The sequence below is a fragment of the Haliotis asinina genome, chromosome 11, assembly GCF_037392515.1.
Source record: "Haliotis asinina isolate JCU_RB_2024 chromosome 11, JCU_Hal_asi_v2, whole genome shotgun sequence".
Taxonomy (NCBI): Eukaryota; Metazoa; Mollusca; class Gastropoda; order Lepetellida; family Haliotidae; genus Haliotis; species Haliotis asinina.
Window position 1 is genome coordinate 48,433,910 of NC_090290.1, and position 23,077 is coordinate 48,456,986.

At 38.5% G+C, this 23,077-nt stretch overlaps 1 protein-coding gene across 1 annotated transcript in view; it reads left to right on the plus strand.

Moving 5' to 3' along the window:
* The window catches only part of LOC137255877 (sodium- and chloride-dependent glycine transporter 1-like), a 54,873-nt gene that overhangs the window by 13,725 nt on the left and 18,071 nt on the right, over positions 1 to 23,077 (plus strand). The window contains exon 2 of the mRNA XM_067793455.1: positions 18,466 to 18,582. Coding sequence (XP_067649556.1) covers positions 18,466 to 18,582 — 117 coding nt within the window. The remainder of the gene's footprint in view (positions 1 to 18,465; positions 18,583 to 23,077) is intronic.

Consider the following 23,077-nt stretch of genomic DNA (forward strand, 5'->3'; position numbering starts at 1 on the left):
AGCAAACAAAAACAAAAAAACCAAAAAGAATGAAATCCGTAAGTATATCTATTCGAATAATAACATGTAACAATTCTTCTCATTACAATGTGTGACAGATTCTAAGTTCCGGAAATATACATTTAAACTGTTTACGGATTATTGCTTTTTACATTCTTAAGATATGTAACACATGATTCAGATCATAATTTCATAAATCATAACATAAGAATCAAGTCAGTTAATGGTGATATATAAACATGTTATTACACTTCAGTGACTTCATGTCACTTCAGAGCAACAGATTGTGTGTCCATAAGAAAATGGGATATGTCATTAAATGTGATGAACTGCTTAACTTGTGTTGGGGTGATTAATGAAGTAAATAATTTTTCACGACACTTCCTTTTTAATAATTTGCAATCCATCTTGGCATTATGGTTTATCTGTTGATTGATTTTTGTTTAATTTTCAGAAAATTGCACTGCGCATGAAAAGCCTGAAAACTATTGACTGGCCAGATCGACGAAAGGAAAGGGTTTCAACTATACTTACCTTGGAAATGACTTCACCAGTTGTGAGTGATGAAGAAGATGCCAATTCATTGCTCTCTTACCCCTTTACCTGGGAGTCTAAACTCAAGATGTCTGCACTGGACTCAGCCACAATTTTCAACGCCACCACCAAAGCTAAGGCCAACATGAAGACCAGGATGCGGCATCCAACCACAATGACAGAGACATCCGCTCAAGGATGCCCAAGTGGGCTAGTAAATAGCTAATCGATCACATGAACGTAATTTTATCTGTGATCAACTAAATTTGAATTATTCTCAATGTAAAACTTTAATAGTTTTGATATTCTGATTGTATTTCAATTAATACAATTTTATTCAATCTTAATTTTTATCTATTTTCCAAGAGACCTTTATTTACTTTAAATACATTTTTTGTACTTTCAATGTAACCTAAGTTCTTTATTGCATTTTATTTCATTGTTGTATTGTATTGCATGGTGTGTGTTATTATATGTTTAGCATTGACTGACTGGGGTGTGTTTTTCTGTGTCAGCGTGAGGAGGTGCAGGAGGAGTCAAGGGATGCAACTGTTATAGCATGTTTTTAGAAATATTTTTGTCATAAGTGACAAATATTGATCTGTTATCTAGTGCTATATCTTTTTATTATTTATTAGATAAATGTTTGATCCATATTTGTCTGAAAATAAAACAGTGAATCTTATTGTATCTTTTGTTTTTCTTTATGTATACGTGATGATTGTACACAAACTCCTTATATTGTCTTTGCCAACCAGGAGTAACAAGAATGTTATATGCAATGACACACATTGAATGACTCCTGTGAACCCGAGTAAATGAAATGCTGTGGAAAGTTTTCTGGCAACAGAAACTCTGCGGAAACCTGATGGAGTCTTGGTAACTGAAACTCTGCGGAAACCTGATGGAGTCTTGGTGACTGAAACCCTGCGGAAACCTGATGGATCTCTAACTTAACTGAAACTCAACGGAAACTTGTTGGAGCATGGGTAACGGATACCGTGCGGAAACCCTTAGAAAGTGGGTAATTGACAGTTTCCGTCATTGCGGAAACTCAGTGTAAAAGAACGGAAACTCACTGGATTCTTGGTGGAAACTTAAGTTTCAGTCCACTTTCCATCAGGTTTCCGCACTGCGGAAACCAGGTTATTTTTGCTGTGATTCATTCATTGTCTCAGGTGCGATTTTTCCATTGATGACACCGATGTTTGTTGCCTCACGTTCTCCCTAACCTCCCGTCTCATTACTCTTATGCTGTACACACTCGGCTGGCTTCCAGTCGAGTTTCGGATCTTGTTTATACTCTTGTTTTCCTGTCTCACTAGAACTGCACCTTATCTGTCCAGTCTTCTAACTGTGTACCCGCCTACCCGATCTCTCCGCTCACAGGATAGGAAAATGCGCGTTGTTCCAAATGTAGACAGAGCAGTATGGAAGCAGGTCTTTTGTCCATGCAGGATCAATAGCCTGCAACAGTCTCCCGCAAACCATCAGACACGGTTGTCACTTTCAAACCTTTAGATCCAATTTAATATCAAACACGCTCAACATCGCCTTTCAGTTGTACTTCTTTGCCTTAATGGCAATATATACTGAACCGCAAAACAATCGTCACCTTACCTCTTCGTGAGCGAATGTGCAACTGATAGTATAAGTTCAGACTGATCAAATCCCGTGTGGACCCGGGACAGAATGTGTACACAGCACCCCATTGCTGGTCGTAGGAGGCGACAAAATTGGGCAACCTGTTTGCCGTGGGTTGCGTCCCGTGTCGGTGGAGGACTGGATCCTGATGGTGGAGGGCAGTTGGGCTTTTAACTGCTTTCCATTTGCCCAACACACCACTTCGACCCTTACCAATCGGCTGGTCATGCCAAGCCCTGTGCATGGACTATGTATGTGTCATTGCACAAATTTGATTTGGAATTGTTGTGAATTTCGGTCTTGGCACTACTGTTGATCTGTAACCTTTTCGATTGTGAATTATTCAAATTATGATCATATGAACTTTACCTACAGTCTTGTGCCAGAAGGCGGTGGCTCACGGGCCAATCTGGTAGACTAATTATCTATAATAATTCTTCTACTGGATTATATCTTCCGGGTATCCTTGGTGCTGCAAGCTGGAGGCCCGCTTGCTTTAGCATTGTCCTTGTGATACTCCGTGGTGGGTGGGGAGTTCGGATGATGAACCAAATTAAACTAACCATGGCTTATGACATACCCCCTAAAAAACAAAACGTCCACTTGAAATTCATCCTGTTGATACTGACCACAGACCGTCTCTATCGATTGAGTATTGGCCACGTTTTCTTGTTATTGAGACTCCAGATAAGACACCATTAAAGCTGAACCCTTTCGCAGTATCTAAGGTTATTCAAGGTATTGCTGGGGACGTTAAGAACATTAGACGCTTACGTTCGGGTGCGCTGTTAACTGAATTCGGAAAAAGACAACAATCAACCAACCTGATGAACATTAAATCTTTCGTGGGCATTCCGGTCACGGTCTCTACGCATAAAACCTTGAACACAAGCAAAGGTATCGTGAGAGATCGGGATCGATTGTTTGATGATATGTCGGACCATGATATAGGATCTGAAAGGATCTAGGTGTTCTCTATGTCAAGCGCTTTTCAACTTGCAGAAACAACGAAACCATCAAAACAAATACGTATCTGTTTACTTGTCCAAATGCTCCCAAATCAGTGAAGGCAGGCTACTGCAACATTCAAGTTAATACCTACATCCCCAACCCGCTCAGGTGTTTTAAATGCCAAAAATATGGACACGGTGTAAATACTTGCACATTGGCTGTTGTGTGTGCTCACTGTGGTGAGAAGACACACACAACCAAAGATTGTGACAGTGATTTTAAAAAATGCACCAACTGCTCAGGCGACCATTCTTCATTTTCTAAACAGTGTCCAATTTGGAAAGAACAAATGGAGATAAACAAAATCAAATTTACACAAAATATCTCTTTCTCTGTGGCAAAAAAACTGGTAAAAAGATCTGATCTTCCAGAAAGTTATGCTACAATAGCAAAAACATCATCAGGTTCTAGCTCTAAAACAACATCAACCACAGGCTGCCAAACTACCTTGACTTGGGTAAATTGTGATTCTCCACAGCATTTGTACCCTGCTATATCATCACAGACCGAGGAATCACTTCCTAGCACCTCAAAGTCTTCTTCTCATCACAAATCATCATCTCGGTCACACTCAAAGTCTCAATCGACAGCTGATAGTCAACAAACGGTAAAATGTAAACCGAAGCCAAAGCCTGATGCTTCAAAACAACAAAGTGGCAGAGCTCCTAAAGGGTCACAGAACAAAATTCAGTTGTTCAATAAATACGGGTCTCTTGAAAACATGGACGTTTCTGAAAACGTCCATTCTGGGGCACATAGCTTGTCGCCCTCCAAAAGAGTGCGGGGTAGTTCCCCAATAAATCCCCCCAAAAGATAGTTTATTCCAATAATATTGTATAGTGGAACTGCAGAGGATTGAGGACTAATTTACATGAATTACAGCTATTAGTCCAATATTTTACACCTTCAGCGATATGTCTCCAAGAGACATATTAAAAACAAACAGATACATTTGACCTTCGTCGTTTTAATGCATATCATTGTTTTTCACCTCCGGGTGATAGAGCCACTGGAGGATCATCCATTCTAGTCAGACAAAATGTTATTCAAAGCCCTGTTTAACTTAATACTAATGTGCAGGCTGTTGCAGTGAGAATTACTTTACATGTGGCGGTTACGCTATGCTCTCTTTATATTTGTAAATGGGCACAACCCACTCTGGGGTAGTGGAAATACAAACACTAAAGGTAAATTGTTGGAGGACTTTTGTTCTGACAATGATTTATGTATTTATAATGATGGTTCCAACACATATTCACACCCTGGGACAGGGACCTATTCTGCTCTTGACTTGTCATTGACAAATTCCGAACTACTAAATGAATTTGAATGGTCAGTCCACGATGACCTCAGTGGATGTGACCATTTTCCTACTATATTAAAAACTGTAACTCCATCTGATGTTCCTCCATCATCAAGGCGGAATTTCAAAAAGGCTAACTGGGCTTTATATGAAACACTGTGTGCTGAAAAACTTAAACCCGAACGTTTTATTGACGTTCCCGATGCTATTAAATGCTTTTCTGATGAATTGAACCCCATAGCTGATGAGTGTATACCAGTCCTCTGCAGTTCCACACATAACAAAACCATGGTTCAACGATGACTGCAAACAAGCTAGGAAGGCAAGGAAAAAAGCAGAACATTATTTCCGTCGCCATCCTATGGTGCATAATTTAAATAAATTTGAAATTTTAAATGCTAAAGCACGGTGTACTTTTAAACAGAACAAACGCCAATCTTGGCAAAATTATGTATCTAAAATAAATTCTCGGACACCCATTTCCAAGGTATGGAACATGGTCCAAAAAATTAAAGGTAAATGTACTAAATCTATTGTCCATCATCTTAAACATGGAGATCAGTTACTTACGGATAATTCAGATATCGCAAATAAACTGGGCGAAACCCTCGCTAAACACTCTTCCTCCTCTAATTATTTACCTAAATTCCAGCAGTATAAAAAACAACAAGAAAAGAAAACTATTAATTTCAATTCTGACAACGGGGAAGATTATAATGAAACGTTTTCTATTTATGAACTTCATACTGCTCTTGATCAAGCTCATGACACTGCTACAGGAGCTGATAACATACATTATCTGCTCTTATCAATATTTGATGATATTTGGACTTCCGGGAAATTTCCTTCGTCATGACGTGATGCCATAGTAATGATCATACCGATCCATCTAATTATCGTCCGATTTCATTAACTAGCTGTGTTTGCAAGACCATGGAACGCATGATAAATAATCAACTTGTTTGGTACTTGGAAACAAATAACCTTATAACAGATATACAATGTGGTTTCCGTAAAAACAGAAGTATTGTCGATCACTTACTGCGTTTAGAATCATTTGTGAAAAACGCACTATTTAATAAACAACATGCTGTGTCTATCTTTTTTGATCTTGAAAAAGCATATGACACAACCTGGAAGTATGGTATTCTGAGAGACTTCGGCTTGCGAGGTCGTCTGCCTGAATTTATATCCAACTTTTTAAATGACAGACAATTCCAGGTCCGTGTGGGGTCTACCCTGTCTGAGGCACCCGTGAAGAGCCACCTCCTCGTGGTGGGTGCTGGGTAACGCCAAGTGCTCTTCTCCTGTGTGGACCCGGGGCAGAATGTGTCCACAGCACCCCATTGCTGGTCGTAAAAGGCGGACAAATTGGGCAACCTGTTTGCCGTGGGTTGCGTCCCGTGTCGGTGGAGGACGGGATCGTGGTGACTGAGGGCAATTGGGCTATTAACTACGTTCCATTTGCCCAACACACCACTTCGGCCCTTACTTCACCTAGACGGGTGGTTGAACAGGCCCGGTTCAACCAATCGGCTGGTCATGCCAAGCCCTGTGCATAGATTTTATATGATTGCACAACCTTTTTAGTTGGACTTTTTGAAAATATGGTCTTGGCACCCTTATTCATAGGAAAAATTTCACTTCGTGGTACGTTTTTCATAAACTTTGCCTAGAGTCTTATGCCCAGAAGGCGGTGGCTCATGGGCCAATCTGGTGGAATGATTATACTTTTAATTTTTCTGCTGGAGTATATCATCCGGGTATCCTTGGTGCTGCAAACTGGAGATCCGCTTGTTTATAGCATTGTCCTTGTGATACTCCGTGGTGGGTGGGGAGCTCGGATGATGAAACAATTATAAACTCACTATGGCTTACCAGACTCCCTCGAAAAAGACAAAACGTCAACTTGATAATGACAATGAAGAGAATGAATCCACTGTAACAGAAAGTTGGCCACGTTTCGTTGTTCTTGACACTGTTGACAAGACTCCACTGAAGTTGAACCCTTTTATTATTTCTAAGGGTATATATGGCATTGCAGGCGACGTTAAGAACATCAAACGCTTGCGTTCGGGATCTCTACTGATAGAATGCAATCGAAAACAGCAGGCCTCCAACCTATTGTCAATGCAAACATTGGCTGGCATTCCTGTCTCAGTCACAGCCCATAGAACCTTGAACACCTGCAAAGGCATCATAAGAGATAGAGACCGTTTGTTAGCTGACATGTCAGAACTGGACATTGCGTCTGAAATGAAAGATCAAGGTGTGACATATGTTAAACGATTTACTGCCCGGAAAAACAATGAACTGATATCCACAAACACATATCTTTTTTCATTCTCATTTCCAAGTCTCCCTCAGTCTGTTAAAGTGGGTTATTGTAACATCGCAGTTGCAGTATACATCCCAAATCCACTGAGGTGTTTTCGATGCCAAAAATATGGCCATGGAGTTAATACCTGTACACAGCCAGTGACATGTGCTCATTGTAGTGAAACGTCTCATGTAACGGAAGACTGCACTAGCACTGTCAAAAAATGCACAAATTGTTCAGGCACTCATTCATCTTTTTCCAAAGAATGTAAAATATGGCAAAAGCAAATGGAAATAAACAAAGTGAAATTCACTCAAAATGTTAGCTTTGCAGATGCTAAAAATATTGTGGAATCAACACTATCTAATACGACTTATGCATCGGTCATCAGATTACCTTCTGACATCATGACTGAAAAAGTATCCACTTCAAGTGTGACTCAAACAGACCTGACTTGGGTTAAAACTGATAATCCGAAACTTTTCACGCCTGAACAAACTACTCATACTTCAGAAACAAATGTGAACGCCCGTGTGCCATCTACAATTCAGGGTGAAGAACAGAGATTGTCACAATCTGCAGAACATACTCGATCTGAAACAAACTCAAAGTCTAAAAATACTGTCAAAACGAGAACAGGTAATGGGAAAAAGACTGACAGACCACCCGAGGGTTCAGAAAATCGTATACAATTATTCAATAAATACGGTTCACTCGAAGACATGGATGTGTCAGAAAACATCCACCACAGTGCACATAGCTTGTCGCCCTCCAGGAAAGTGAGGGGTAGATCCCCAATCAACCCACCTAAAAGATAATGTCTTCCAAACATATAGTACAATGGAACTGTAGAGGATTGAAAACTAATTATAATGAGTTACATCTGTAAGTCCAAGATCTGGCACCATCATCATTTTGTCTGCAGGAAACCCATCTGAAACAGACAGATACATTTAATTTACGTCAGTACGATGCATATCATTATTTCTCACCTTCGGGTGATAGGGCCTCTGGTGGATCTACAATCCTTGTTAAGCAGAATGTTATCCACAGCCACGTACCACTTACAACTAATCTTCAAGCCGTTGCAGTGTTGTACTTACATTATGATCACTGTATATTCCGCCTTCTTCAACACTTCACGTAACTTATCTCCAAGCTCTCTATGATCAACTTCCGAAACCATGCATTATAATGGGTGATCTTAATGGTCACAATCCACTCTGGGGTGGTACAAATACTAACACTAAAGGCAAAATACTGGAAGATTTTATCTCAAATAATGACCTGTGCATTTTTAATGATGATTCAAGCACTTATCTACATCCTGCAACAGGCGCCTACTCTTCTCTAGATTTGTCTCTAGCAGACTCTAATATACTCAATGAATTTGATTGGTCCGTTCACAACGATCTCTGTGGAAGTGATCATTTTCCAACGATATTATCTGCATCTTCTCCGACTGATTCTTCATCTTGTACAAGATGGAATTTTTCCAAGGCCGATTGGTCCTCATTTCAAACTCAATGCACATCTCAACTAAGACCCGAATGTTTCAGTGATATTGCTGATCCTATTCAGGTATTTTCTGACGCTTTAAATGTAATTGCTGATGAATGCATACCAAGATCCTCTACAACTCCACATGTACGAAAGCCATGGTTTACGACAGACTGTAAAAGTGCTGGAAACAGGCAGAGAAGTATTTCCGCCATCACCCAACTGTCCATAACTTAAACAGATTTAAAATTCTGAATGCAAAGGCGCGTCGTACCTTTAAACAAAGTAAGCGACAATCTTGGAGGAACTATATCTGCAAAATTAATTCACGCACGCCAATGTCCAAAGTATGGAACATGGTTCAAAGAATTAAAGGCAAAGGTTCAAAATCTGCCGTTCACCATCTCAAAGATGGTGATAATCTAATTACTGACAAATTGCAAATAAAATTGGCAAAACTCTTGCCAAAAATTCTTCATCAGCAAATTACGTCCCTGAGTTTCAGAGATACCAGAAACAACAGGAGAAGATAAAACTTAAATTTGAATCAGATAACGGTGAAGACTATAATGAAGGGTTTTCATTACATGAGCTATATACTGCTCTTGAGCAAGCTCATGACACAGCAGCGGGTGATGACAATATTCATTATCAGCTGCTGAAACACTTGCCTGGACCATGTCTGGTTACACTTTTGGATATATTTGACAAATTATGGACATCTGGAAACTTTCCTCCTTCATGGCGTAATGCCATTGTGGTCCCAATACCCAAACCTGGTAAGGATCCTACTGATCCTTCCAATTACAGACCGATATCTTTAACCAACTGTGTCTGTAAAACCATGGAGCGAATGGTAAATAACAGATTGATTTGGTATCTGGAAACCAATAACCTCATTACAAATATTCAATGTGGTTTTCGGAAGAATAGAAGTACTATTGATCATCTGGTACGTTTAGAATCCTTCGTTAAAAATGCTATAGTCAATAAACAACATGACTTTGGGTTGAGAGGCCGTTTGCCTCTTTTTATATCACAGTTTTTAAAAGACAGACAATTTCATGTCCGAGTGGGTTCGTCCCTGTCTGACCATTATAATCAAGATCAGTATTATAATCAAGGCAGTATTTTGTCTGTCACTTTATTTAGTATTAAGATCAACAGTTTATCCAAGGTTTTAAACGATTCGATTGACGGATCACTTTTTATGGATGATTTTAATATTTCTTGTCGTGGTAAAAATATGCATACCATTGAACGGCAACTACAGTTGTGTTTAAATAAAATAAATAAATGGTGTCTTGAAAACGGCTTTAAATTTTCTAAATCAAAAACTAATTGTATACATTTTTGTAGAAAATATAAGCCGCATAAGGACCCAGAATTATCTTTGAATGGCACCCCTATCAAAGTTTTAAAGGAGGCCAAGTTCCTGGGTTTAATTTTCGACTCTCATTTAACATTCTTGCCGCATATTAAATCCCTTAAAGCTAAATGCCTGAAGGCACTAGATTTGTTAAAAGTTGTTTCAAATTCAAAGTGGGGAGGGGATCAAGCTACCCTCCTTCACTTATACAGATCATTAGTACGGTCTAAACTTGATTATGGCTCCATCGTATATGGTGGAGCCTGTAAAAGCAACCTGAAACTTCTTGATTCTATCCACCACCAAGGTCTAAGACTTTTTCTTGGGTCCTTCAGAACCTCACCTGTTGACAGTCTCTACGTTGAGGCTGACGAACCTTCTCTTACACAACGCCGTCTTAAATTATCTTTACAATATATTACTAAATTACACTCTAATCAATCTAATCCTGCATATAACTGTGTGTTCAATCCACTGTATGAGAATTTGTACGACAAGAAGTCTTCTCTTGTTCCACCTCTTGGGCTCAGAATTAAACCCTTTCTTTCTTCAGCCGGCATTGAGCTGGAAAACATAGCTCCCTCCCGTCTTCTTTCTTCTCCTCCTTGGCAGATGGTTAGGCCACAAGTTGACCTAGCATTAACTACATTTACAAAATCAGAAACGAATGACTTACAGTATAAACAAGAATATAATCAATTGAAACATAAATATAGCAATTTTAACCCTTATTTACAGATGGGTCCAAGGACGGTGGAGCAGTGGCTTGTGCCACTGTCATTGGATCCAGAACAATATCTTTTAGATTACCAAATAATAGCTCTATTTTTACACCAGAAGCTAACGCCATACTAACGGCTCTCAAATACATACAAAAACACCCTAAACATAAACAGTATATAATCTATTCCGACTCTCTTTCTTGCCTTCAAGCGATTAAAAATATCTCTTGTAAACATCCACTTTTAATAGAAATTATTGGATTGTATAATAGTCTTGCTACTGGCCTGTACGACATCGTCTTCTGTTGGTTACCAAGCCACGTAGGCATTTCTGGGAACACAATAGCTGCTCTTGCTGCCAAGGCAGCACTCAACAAATCAGTGACACCACTTTTTATTCCATACAGTGATTATAAAGCTAGCATTAGGACTTACATCCGTGATTTGATGCAGAAGAAGTGGGACACCCAAGTAGGTATAAATAAATTACATGAAATAAAACCGTATATTGGTTATTCCTACTTGGATTGTCAGTCCAAATTTGAAGAGGTAATCATGCGGCGATGTCGTATTGGCCATACTAGATATACTCATTGATACCTATTGAAAGGTGAGGATCCTCCGTTTTGCATCCCGTGTGATGAGAGAACAATCATAAGGGATAAATATTTCAATGTAAAAACAATTAAGGATCTTTTTAACACCGTAAGTTCTCATTTAATTCTTGGATTTTTAAAAGAAATTGATTTCATCTTTGAATTTTAATTATTATGTTCTGTAGATAGCTGCATTTTAATTCATGGTAGTTTAGATTAGTAACTTGAATTGTTAGTGGCTGTACCCTCAACGGGGGTTGAAGTACCGTAAAATTATTGTCCTCCTGAGAGGGTACGTAAGTCCCAAAACATTTCCTGTACGTTTAGACTTCCACTGTTTTTAATCGTAGTATATGTGTATTTTTACTTTTTGGCCAGATGTGACTAAATTGCTAACAGCTGAGGGGATGATTTAAATCCAACTAGGGTCCATGCAGGTAGCAAGGGTACTGTAAGTCCCCATGGTCCCTAGTATGGTGATCTACCTTCGGTTGTTGGCAATCTGTAGCCAGATTTTATGTTGTATTGTCCGAATAGTGATATTATTTTCAACTTTCCACACTAGTTTTAATCATGTTTGTGATATTCTAGTTGTTTTACTGTCCCTCGTTGACAGGTTTTATAGTATCCATATATTTCACTTCAGTATTAAACGTTCTCGTCACGATATGGCTGAGATATTGCCGATGTTACGTTGAATATTAACTCACTCACTCACTCAATGTCAAAACCGTTAAGGATCCTTTTACAAACGTTAGTTCTCATACAATTATTGGGGTTTTTTTTAAGAAATTGATTTTTGGTTGAGTTGTTTTGAATGGGGTATTCTGTAGATAGATGTATTTTAATTATTGGTAGTAACTTGAATTGTTAATGGCTGTAACCTCAAAGGGGGTTGAAGTATTGTAAAATTATTGTCCTCCTGAGAGGGAAACATTCACAGTAAATTTAAACTTTCCACTGTTCTTAATCGTAGCATATGTGTAATTTTAATCTTTGTCTAAATTGCTAACAGCTGAGGGGATGATGTAAATCCAACTAGGGTCCATGCAGGAGCAAAGGTACTGAAGTCCCCGTGGTCGCTAGTATGGTGATCTACCTTCAGTTGTTGGCAATCTACAGCCTGTTGTTTTAGATTGTATTGTCCGAATAGTCATATTAGTTTTAACTTTCCACGCTAGTTTTAATTCAAATCGTGATATTCTAGTTGTTTTACTGTCCTTCGCCAACATGTTTTACAATATACATATAGTCCTTTTCTTTGTTAAATGTTCTCGTCACAATATGGCTGAGATATTGCCGATGTGACGTTAAACATTAACTCACTCACTCACTCACTCAGACTGATCAACAAAGATAACGCTACCTTTGCGTCACTGTTATGAAATGCAGTGAAAACACTTTGAAGTTTAATCATTTGGCAGTCTTAAAAACTGTTTGCACTGAAAAATAACAGTCGTTATACTACTGTCTTATCATCCTAATAATGTTAGTTTATTATCACATTTGTATGCATTTTGAAACTTAATGAAACAACAAAAGCACATGTTCCGCTTACACTTAGTGAATTCATTACATGACTATACTATGTAAACATTTCATAGATAGCCAACGTGATCCATATTTCCCACAGCCCAACGCTTGACCTAGTGTATGTTATCTGTCACATACATATCTACTGAATAGTACAGCAAATGAATTCAAACAAAAGCCAAGTATTAAATAAAAAAGAGACTAGTTATAGCAACAATGTCGGGGTGTTACAATGTTTAGGAATATATCCATTAATATCCACATGAAAAATGATATGCCATTCATCTGCAGCTGGTACATAACACTGCTGTGTCGTGATTCTGTCGGCAGTCTGATATGCGCAAAAGTGATACATCGATTCAGGTTTTTCACACTGGTGTGAAGTGTAATGACTCAGACAACATACACTAGGGTGTGAGTGCGAATTATGATTCACACTGGCAAACTGTAAAATAACTAGATATTACATACCTGTTTAACATCGCTATAAGTATCGGGAGAAGGCTTTTTTTTATTTCAAAATGCATACAAGTATGATTATGAACTAATTAGGATTATAAGACCAAATATAAAGACGAACATTGACTAATGTCTACATACTGGTGAGTGAACGTTTACAAACCAAGTAAATTTATCAGTTGAAGAAATTTATCGTACAGTATTTTCATATTGACCCCCCACCTCGATTCGTTATGTTAGAAATTGTGTCATGCAAAATCCTTTTGGTCATGATTAAAATACATGTTTAACTACTAGTAGAAAGTGTTTCTACAACTAGATAAAGACAAACCATAATCTCATTTATAATCTCATTCTAACGGGCTTTAGCCCGTGACTTCACGAATTACAAAAATGGCGGCGCCCTTTCTGAGGATAAATGCTATTTACGTTTCTTTTCACCGACAAAAGAAAGTCAAAATTACTTTCTATACTATAGTAACGTATGTATTTGATTGATGGACATGGCATTGCTTATAACATAACAATTTCACTCTTGGAGTGACACTCAATATAATATTATAGTATTATTGTCACTTTGACCACAAGCTTGCTTCAGAGGAAGAAATCGTTATGTTCATGCAAAATCCTTTTCGTCAGCAATGAGCAGTGAGTGAGTGAGCACTCTTCAGCATTCCAGCTATATGGCGGTGGTCTGTAAATGATCGAGTCTGGACCAGACAATCCAGTGATCAACAGCATGAGCATCGATCTGCGGAACTTGGAACCCATGACATGTGTCAACCAAGTCAGCGAGTCTGACCACCCGATCCCGTTAGTCGCCACTCACGAGAAGCATGGTCGCCAGCTATGAGCAATGACTAGAAACTCGATGAAACCAAATATCAATAGCCTTTTCTATACTGGAAGCGAGATAAAGAGCGAACCATCCGATTCAGTACATACCACAGGCTTCCACAACGCTCGCTTCACACCCCAAGGAGCAACTGAAGGCAAGAGCTTCCTACACATTTTCTATCCAACTAACTGAAATCCTTGCCTCATATGACGTGATCGTGGGGCTCAATAACCACACGTCTTTCATATGTAATGGTTAAAAGAGTGCAACAAATTTGAGTTTATCTTTTTAATATTGCTAACCCTGGCAAGTTACAAGCATCACACGTAAAGGTCCAGATAAGCCTCTTAAGCTTTGCAGCTTAATTGTTTCTTTTATTAATTAATCTAATTAACATCAAGAGCTTCTTCCAGTTAATCCCGATTATGATGCGGAGGCTCTCACAACCCACTTCGCCTTTATAAAACTTTATAAAGAGGCAATATTATTTGATCAGTATATAAACAACTATTGCGTTATGATAAATTTCACTTGATCACATAAAGAGGATGCCACAAGGGCGTTATTCAAGTCAGCTGCAACTGTTGTGGAGGATGTGGTTACAGCCATAGTGCAGCCATATGCTCCAATTGCAGCTAGAGACAACATGGATCAGCTAACAAGGAATAGACCAAGGATCCACAGGATTTGGATTTTGAGTTTCTTGCCCTTCATCACTGCTTCAGAGATCCCTCAGATGTTTGAAAAACTGATCGTCGCGCCTTGCAACAAGCTTGGTCAGCTTGTGGGTTATATCAGAGACCACACAATAGATTAAATGGTCCCCGGTTACACGAGAACCCAGTGGGTCTACAACAGAACCTGTCCCCCTTCAAGTCTATTCTGCTTCTGACAGACAAGAAGAACAAACAACCACATTGAGGGTAAATATATATTTTAAAAAGTAGTTCTTTCAGCTATTTAAGCGGTGTTTAATATACAACTACTCAATAAATAATGAATTAAATGTGAGTTGAGCATGACAACATTTCTTTCAAAATTTCCCTTTTTGTTTTGCAAAAGTCGGGGATCAACAGCTGGGACTATACTGACTTATCAAAGCATCGATAAACATCCCTGCTTCCAATCAAGGTCCTCCTGCTGAAGGAGACTGGGAAGTGACAGCAAGAATCTCGGACCCATCACAAGGGATCAGTATTTAAATTCACATACTGAAGGATCTTTTTAGCAATATTAGCCCTCATTTAATTATTGCATTTTTAAAGGAATTAGATTTGTTAATTGAACTGTAAATAGATAAATATTTTAAAATTGGAAGATTAAATTAGTATCTCAAATCGTTAGTGGCTGTACCCTCAAAGGGGGTTGAAGTACCGTAAAATAATTGTCCTCCTGAGAGGGTACATAAGTCCAAAAACATTTGATGTAAATTTCAGTTTTCCAGCTTTTTAATCGTAGAATAAGTGTGTTTTTACTTTATGGCTAGATTTGTCTAAATTGCTAACAGATGAGGGGACGATGTAAATCCAACTAGGGTCCATGCAGGAAGCAAATGTACTGTAAGTCCCCATGGTCCTTAGTATGGTGATCTACCTTCAGTTGTTGGCAACCTATAGCTCATTTTTATATTGTACTGTCCTCTATAGATACAATGTTTTAGGTCTATTCACTAGTTTTACATTCTACTCTGTGATATCCCAGTTAGTTTTACTGTCCTTCGTCGACAGGGTTTGACAATGTATGTGCTATTAATTCATTTGTATTATCATAATTACTCGATCTCGTCACGATATGGCTGCAATATTGCCGATGTGACGTTAAATATTAACTCACTCACTCACTCGGACCCATCAACCACGGCCGAGAAGAACTTTGTTCTTTGAACAGAATTCATGGAACACCAAATTTCAGTTCAGCAGCTGCATTCATGGACCAGACAAAAGTTAAAACTGAAAGAAAGACATGTGATTTCCTGTATGAGGGTTATAATATCCCAGTTGACAAAACTCTAGATAGCTTTTATACGTATTGTACCATACTTTTTCTGATTACTCAATGCCATTTGTTGACAAGAAAACTATGCATTCACAACATTTACAATAAACATATTATACAAACCTTTAATTTACACTTGTCATTCTGCTATTACAGTACTGTTTATACACAAATATTACTTTTGCTTTTATCAGTTTACCAACAGCAAATGTATCAGAAATATTACTGCATAATATTTGTTGAAGGATTTTATATGAAAATTGCACTTATGGCATATATTAAACCATATTCATTAATTTGGGGCATTTTAACTAGCCCCTTGGAGCGAATTGACCAAGCCTGGGGCGATTTGACCAAATATCTGGGGTATTTTGACCAAATTTGCTGGGGCGTTTTGTTGCTGGGGCGATCTCACTGGCACCCGTCGGGGCGCAAGTTCCAATGGTAAAGAACCGTCAGTTCGACCTTTGGATGCGTGTTAAAACAAACTACAGGTTGTTCAGATTGACCCGAGCTACTCTACATATACATGCCCGAATAAAAGACATTAAACAATCTGTAGCTAATTGTTTAAAGAAAGTTAGCACATTGCTGGCGATTTGTCGACACTGAGATGTCAAACGCTGACCTGCCTCGGCTTTTCGGACAAGCTCACAATCGCCTGACAAAGGCACACCCCTTCACAATAATAGACCCGACCAGTTGTGACACAAGTCACGCAATGAATCAGTATTCACCGGAGCAGGTCAAACTGAACAACCTGTAGTCGGTTTGGAGGGGTATAGCGTCGACTAGTTCTTGACCATGGACAGTCATGTTTTCACAACGACACGGTTAATGCTATAATGTTCACCGGAACATAACAAGGATCACGTTAAAAAATGTCATTGTCATTTGTGCATTCATTGGTGAATGAATTAATATACATACAAATAAGTTGTCCTTAAAAACGGCACACAATACATAATATAATTTTACATGTGTTACATGTAACAGAAGAGGACGCATTGTCTAGGTATTTAACACTGCCATGTCGTCTCTTGCAAGCTTATGCTTGAACTTCAATGTGCCCAATCGTCGCTCCAAACCTCTGTCTTTTTCTTCTTCTTTGGGAATAGTTTTTGGCCGGTATTATACTTAAGCATCTTGAGCCCCATTCTGTTCGTCTGCTAAGACCATCTCGAAGAGGTTGGGATACTGTTTTCCCACCACCTTATTCAGATGTCATTGCAAACCCTCGCGGTTGTGGGTCGATGACCGTCAGTGTTGAAATGGTTCCACCTGCCTATTTCCGGGTCCCCTTCTATCCACTGAGATGTGACGTAGTCAGCCACCTGATTCGCTTTTTAATCTTGTCAGCCAAGACACGCAGCCTGAACAGATGGTTACATTTTGATACACGCACAAAATATACATTACGCTACCCTGTAATTATGTAAATATGTATTACAGTAACTTACCTTGACTTCGTTGTGTACAGGTCCGTGGTTGTGGTCGTGAGGTATTTTCACTGTTTGTGACTCTTGATCTTCTGTCTGTCCACGGGATCCATTCTTCCAGTTTCCCTTGTTCACAGTGTAGATATGTTCATAGCACATAGGTATCTTCCGCCACCAGAAGTAGGAAAATACGTGTAGTCTAATTGTGCATTTGCCATAACTGAAGTTAAAACTTTGAAAGGCATTTAGAAAGGGAAAGCATCTTAAGAAAAGCCAGATTTATTGATGTCAACTTCTTTATTGTGGACTGACAACACGACGTTTCGGAGCGAATACTTGTTTCGTCATCAAGATCTGGTTTGTCTTGTAAGTGGAAATGACGATGAAAATAGTCATTTCCACATTCTTACAGCATGCAAGTTTATATAAGCAATAGAATGATTCACCGGTAAGCAACATAATCAAAGTCATTGAGTGAGATTCGCTCACTCTCTCGTACACAGGCCTTGTTTCGTTTCCCGAGTGAAAACGTTTCACATTTTGTAGAATACAAGTGTCAAAATCCCTTAAAAACACTTTTGTCACAACATGAAACGTCAAAGGATTTTCACCTCGACTCAAAGGTAGAACTTACGGGACTTCCCCGCGCCTATGGCCTTCATCAAGCCTCTCATCTAGTCCATGTACAAACTCTCAAGGCCATACACGTTCTTGACTTTCGGATCAAATTGTCGGGCCACTTGTCGTCATCTTGACTTGTAATTGCCTGAAATTCGTCTACAGGTATTGATTACCAAACATGTCAATGCAGTTCAGTGTATTTTATGCATGCTTAAGCATGGATATATGTTCGGTACAAATATGCTGATATATTATCACGTCACGCATACATGTATATAAACATTAGTAAATCAATGGCAAGCGCGGCAAGTGTTTAACACATGTTTAGCATGGAGACTCACAGGTACATTCAGCATAAGCGAAACACATAAAAAACAATAACGTGGTAAATGCAAATGACAGTATCTAATTCACTGAACACGTAATTACATACAGACCAGTATATATGCCCATATATATATAAATTAAATCAACTAACAACTGCTGTATAAAGCACTAACGTCATTTGAATACGTTCTGAAATTGGTGTGACCGTGCAACATTTGTGCTGTCAAGGTTTAAGCTGGACTATTGCTCTGCAGGTATGGCGGGAGAAAAATGGCGGCATCATTTGGACTACATCATCACACTGTTGGGTTCCAGTATAGGGTCAGGGGCATTTATCAAGTTTCCGTATCTATGCATGCGGAATGGTGGAGGTAAGTCTTGTAATCACAAAGCCCATAAGCATATCGCAAGCGCAAACTATTATAAGTTACCACTTTCAGTTTAGGGGGTACTTATTAGGAATTATCAGATCCGCTTTATGTTTTATCTGACGAGACGGTCATCAGGTCTGATAATTCCCGTGTGGGGTGGGGGTGGGGGTGGGGGGCACTCATGTCCTATGTCACCAGTCATTCACCACGCTATCATTAATAACAACAAGTAGAAGTGCACCAACATCTCTTATTCGTAGCAAAGAAATTGGTTTGAAATGGTGGTTCAGGACCCCGGGGTGACATGACGTGGTGGCATGGAAAAGTTCAGGATCAGTCAGACTGAAATTCATACATGACGTCAGATAAGTATATATATCACAGTCTTAGTCAGAGCTCCAGGTAAGGTTTCAAGCAATTTTGGTATTTACTCCCATGTCTGTTAACGCATGGGTATATGCACACTATGAAGAGTAACTAGCACTCCGTATACTCCCACTAGTTTAAAGAATTGGGTACTCTCACAGTTTTTCAATATCAAGCCAATTTAGTTAACCGAGTAAAGTACGCACAGTATTATAGACCTACTGGGCTTTAGGTTTTAAGTGGTTCTTGTGAGTGTACTTCTGGCTAAATCTTCATATCATCGCCAGTGGCTGAAGGGATGGTGTAAATCCAACCAGCATCCATGCAGGTAGCAAAGGTACTGTAAGTCCCCATGGACCCTCGCATGGTGATCTACCTTCAGCTGCTGGTGACGTATATAGCCCGTGTTTTACCTTGTCTTGTCCAAATAGTTATATCAGTTTTACCGTTCCACACTAGTTTTACCCGCAACTGCGATATTCTAGTCGTTTTACTGTTTTACTGATGACAGGTTTTTATCATATAGCCATAACCCATTTCGATTTCAAATCTGTTCTCGTCACGATATGGCTGAAATATTGCCGATGTGACGTTAAATATTAACTCACTCACTCATTGTTGAATGTTCTCGTCACGATATGGCTGAAATATTGCCGATGTGACGTTAAATATTAACTCACTCACTCATTGTTGAATGTTGTCGTCACGATATGGCTGAAATATTGCCGATGTGACGTTAAATATTAACTCACTCACTCATTGTTGAATGTTCTCGTCACGATATGGCTGAAATATTGCCGATGTGACGTTAAATATTTACTCACTCACTCACTCTTGTGAGTGTTTTGTACTCCCAGATTTGTAATTGAGTAAATGTGATTTTTATTGAGTAAAATACGAAAATACGCGCCTTATCTGGAGCTGTGTTTAGTCACAATGTATTAATGTATATCACAGTCTCAAAGAATGTGCTACGCATAGATCATGATATTAATGTTGAACAAATGAATACCAAACATGCCAGAGCCTAGGAAATCTTGATAATCTCCCAAAACAGTCTGATATTGAGACTGGATATCTGCCAACTGCTTCTCAACACAAATCAAACTGCCTCTATCATCACTCTGTTCACATGTTTTCAAGCTGTGCAATCAGCGTATCAATTTTAGCTTCAAATCTAGTGCAATAAGATTGAAAATATTCCAGGGAAAGAGTTCCTCCCGTACCCACTTCTATGCACATAGTAAATTTGCCCCAGGGAGGTTATTCCAGCACTGAAATAAGTTCATGATTGTTTCTAATACCAATTCTAGTTTACTGAGTGTACATTTAGGGTGAGGTATGCATGTCAGTTTGTATTATATATCTATTATGATTATTTTGAGGTTTTAGGGTTTGGGTTAGTATGTGATTTAGGGTTTGTGTAATAGTGTTAAGGAGTTTTGATAAATAAACATTTGTTCTTATTTATAGCGTTAACCTTTGGAAACCTTTCCTCTTAGTCAGGGTGGTGGTGACCCTGCTGAGAATCTTCCATGGCGATGATTGCTGTCCGTCATCCAGGTTCTCTCCATTGAATCCATAAAGTTTTTACTATGCTCTTGTCACCCGGTTCGTGTGGGGTAACAAGTTTAGATCCTTAGTTAGAATGTAGAATTCCGTAAGTCAGTGGTCAGTCAAGGAGATGTTTCAACATTTATTGTGAAGTCAAGTGTGTTAGACATAAATACATACACATAAAAGATATTTAAACAGTAATCAAATATACACATTTTGATGGGGAATTAGCATCTCAAATGGTCGAGCTTAAATCTGTAACAGTTATAACATTTCCTTTTTCAACATAACATCAAATACTAATCATAATGGGAAATCATACTCACACAAATCCTTTTAACACATATCTTAATTATGCCTCAGCTGTCGTTATGTAAAACATATATAAATGATATTTGCTACTGAACCAAATATTCACTTTAGTTCACTATCAGCATAATAATGATGCAAAGTACATCTAATGTGTCCATACATGAGGGCAACATAGGCACAACTAATCCATGACAGCACAACTAGTTCACTTACATGTTCAAATAACGACTGAGATATTATGCATGACGATGTTCATGCAAAGACACTATTACATAGTCAGTAACGACTTAGACATTATGCATGACGATGTTCATGCAAAGACACTATTACATAGTCAGTAACGACTTAGACATTATGCATGACGATGTTCATGCAAAGACACTATTACATAGTCAGTAACGACTTAGACATTGTGCATGACGATGTTCATGCAAAGACACTATTACATAGTCAGTAACGACTTAGACATTATGCATGACGATGTTCATGCAAAGACACTATTACATAGTCAGTAACGACTTAGACATTATGCATGACGATGTTCATGCAAAGACACTATTACATAGTCAGTAACGACTTAGACATTATGCATGACGATGTTCATGCAAAGACACTATTACATAGTCAGTAACGACTTAGACATTGTGCATGACGATGTTCATGCAAAGACACTATTACATAGTCAGTAACGACTTAGACATTATGCATGATGATGTCCATGCAAAGACACTATTACATAGTCAGTAACGACTTAGACATTATGCATGACGATGTTCATGCAAAGACACTATTACATAGTCAGTAACGACTTAGACATTGTGCATGATGATGTTCATGCAAAGACACTATTACATAGTCAGTAACGACTTAGACATTATGCATGACGATGTTCATGCAAAGACACTATTACATAGTCAGTAACGACTTAGACATTATGCATGACGATGTTCATGCAAAGACACTATTACATAGTCAGTAACGACTTAGACATTGTGCATGACGATGTTCATGCAAAGACACTATTACATAGTCAGTAACGACTTAGACATTATGCATGACGATGTCCATGCAAAGACACTATTACATAGTCAGTAACGACTTAGACATTATGCATGACGATGTCCATGCAAAGACACTATTACATAGTCAGTAACGACTTAGACATTATGCATGACGATGTCCATGCAAAGACATTATTACATAATCAGTAACGACTTTGACATTATGCATGACGATGTTCATGCAAAGACACTATTACATAATCAGTAACGACTTAGACATTATGCATGACGATGTTCATGCAAAGACACTATTACATAGTCAGTAACGACTTTGACATTATGCATGACGATGTTCATGCAAAGACACTATTACATAGTCAGTAACGACTTTGACATTATGCATGACGATGTTCATGCAAAGACACTATTACATAGTCAGTAACGACTTAGACATTATGCATGACGATGTTCATGCAAAGACACTATTACATAGTCAGTAACGACTTAGACATTATGCATGACGATGTTCCTGCAAAGACACTATTACATAGTCAGTAACGACTTAGACATTATGCATGACGATGTTCATGCAAAGACACTATTACATAGTCAGTAACGACTTAGACATTGTGCATGACGATGTTCATGCAAAGACACTATTACATAGTCAGTAACGACTTAGACATTATGCATGACGATGTTCATGCAAAGACACTATTACATAGTCAGTAACGACTTAGACATTGTGCATGACGATGTTCATGCAAAGACACTATTACATAGTCAGTAACGACTTAGACATTGTGCATGACGATGTTCATGCAAAGACACTATTACATAGTCAGTAACGACTTAGACATTATGCATGACGATGTTCATGCAAAGACAATATTACATAGTCAGTAACGACTTAGACATTATGCATGACGATGTTCATGCAAAGACACTATTACATAGTCAGTAACGACTTAGACATTATGCATGACGATGTTCATGCAAAGACACTATTACATAGTCAGTAACGACTTAGACATTATGCATGACGATGTTCCTGCAAAGACACTATTACATAGTCAGTAACGACTTAGACATTATGCATGACGATGTTCATGCAAAGACACTATTACATAGTCAGTAACGACTTAGACATTGTGCATGACGATGTTCATGCAAAGACACTATTACATAGTCAGTAACGACTTAGACATTATGCATGACGATGTTCATGCAAAGACACTATTACATAGTCAGTAACGACT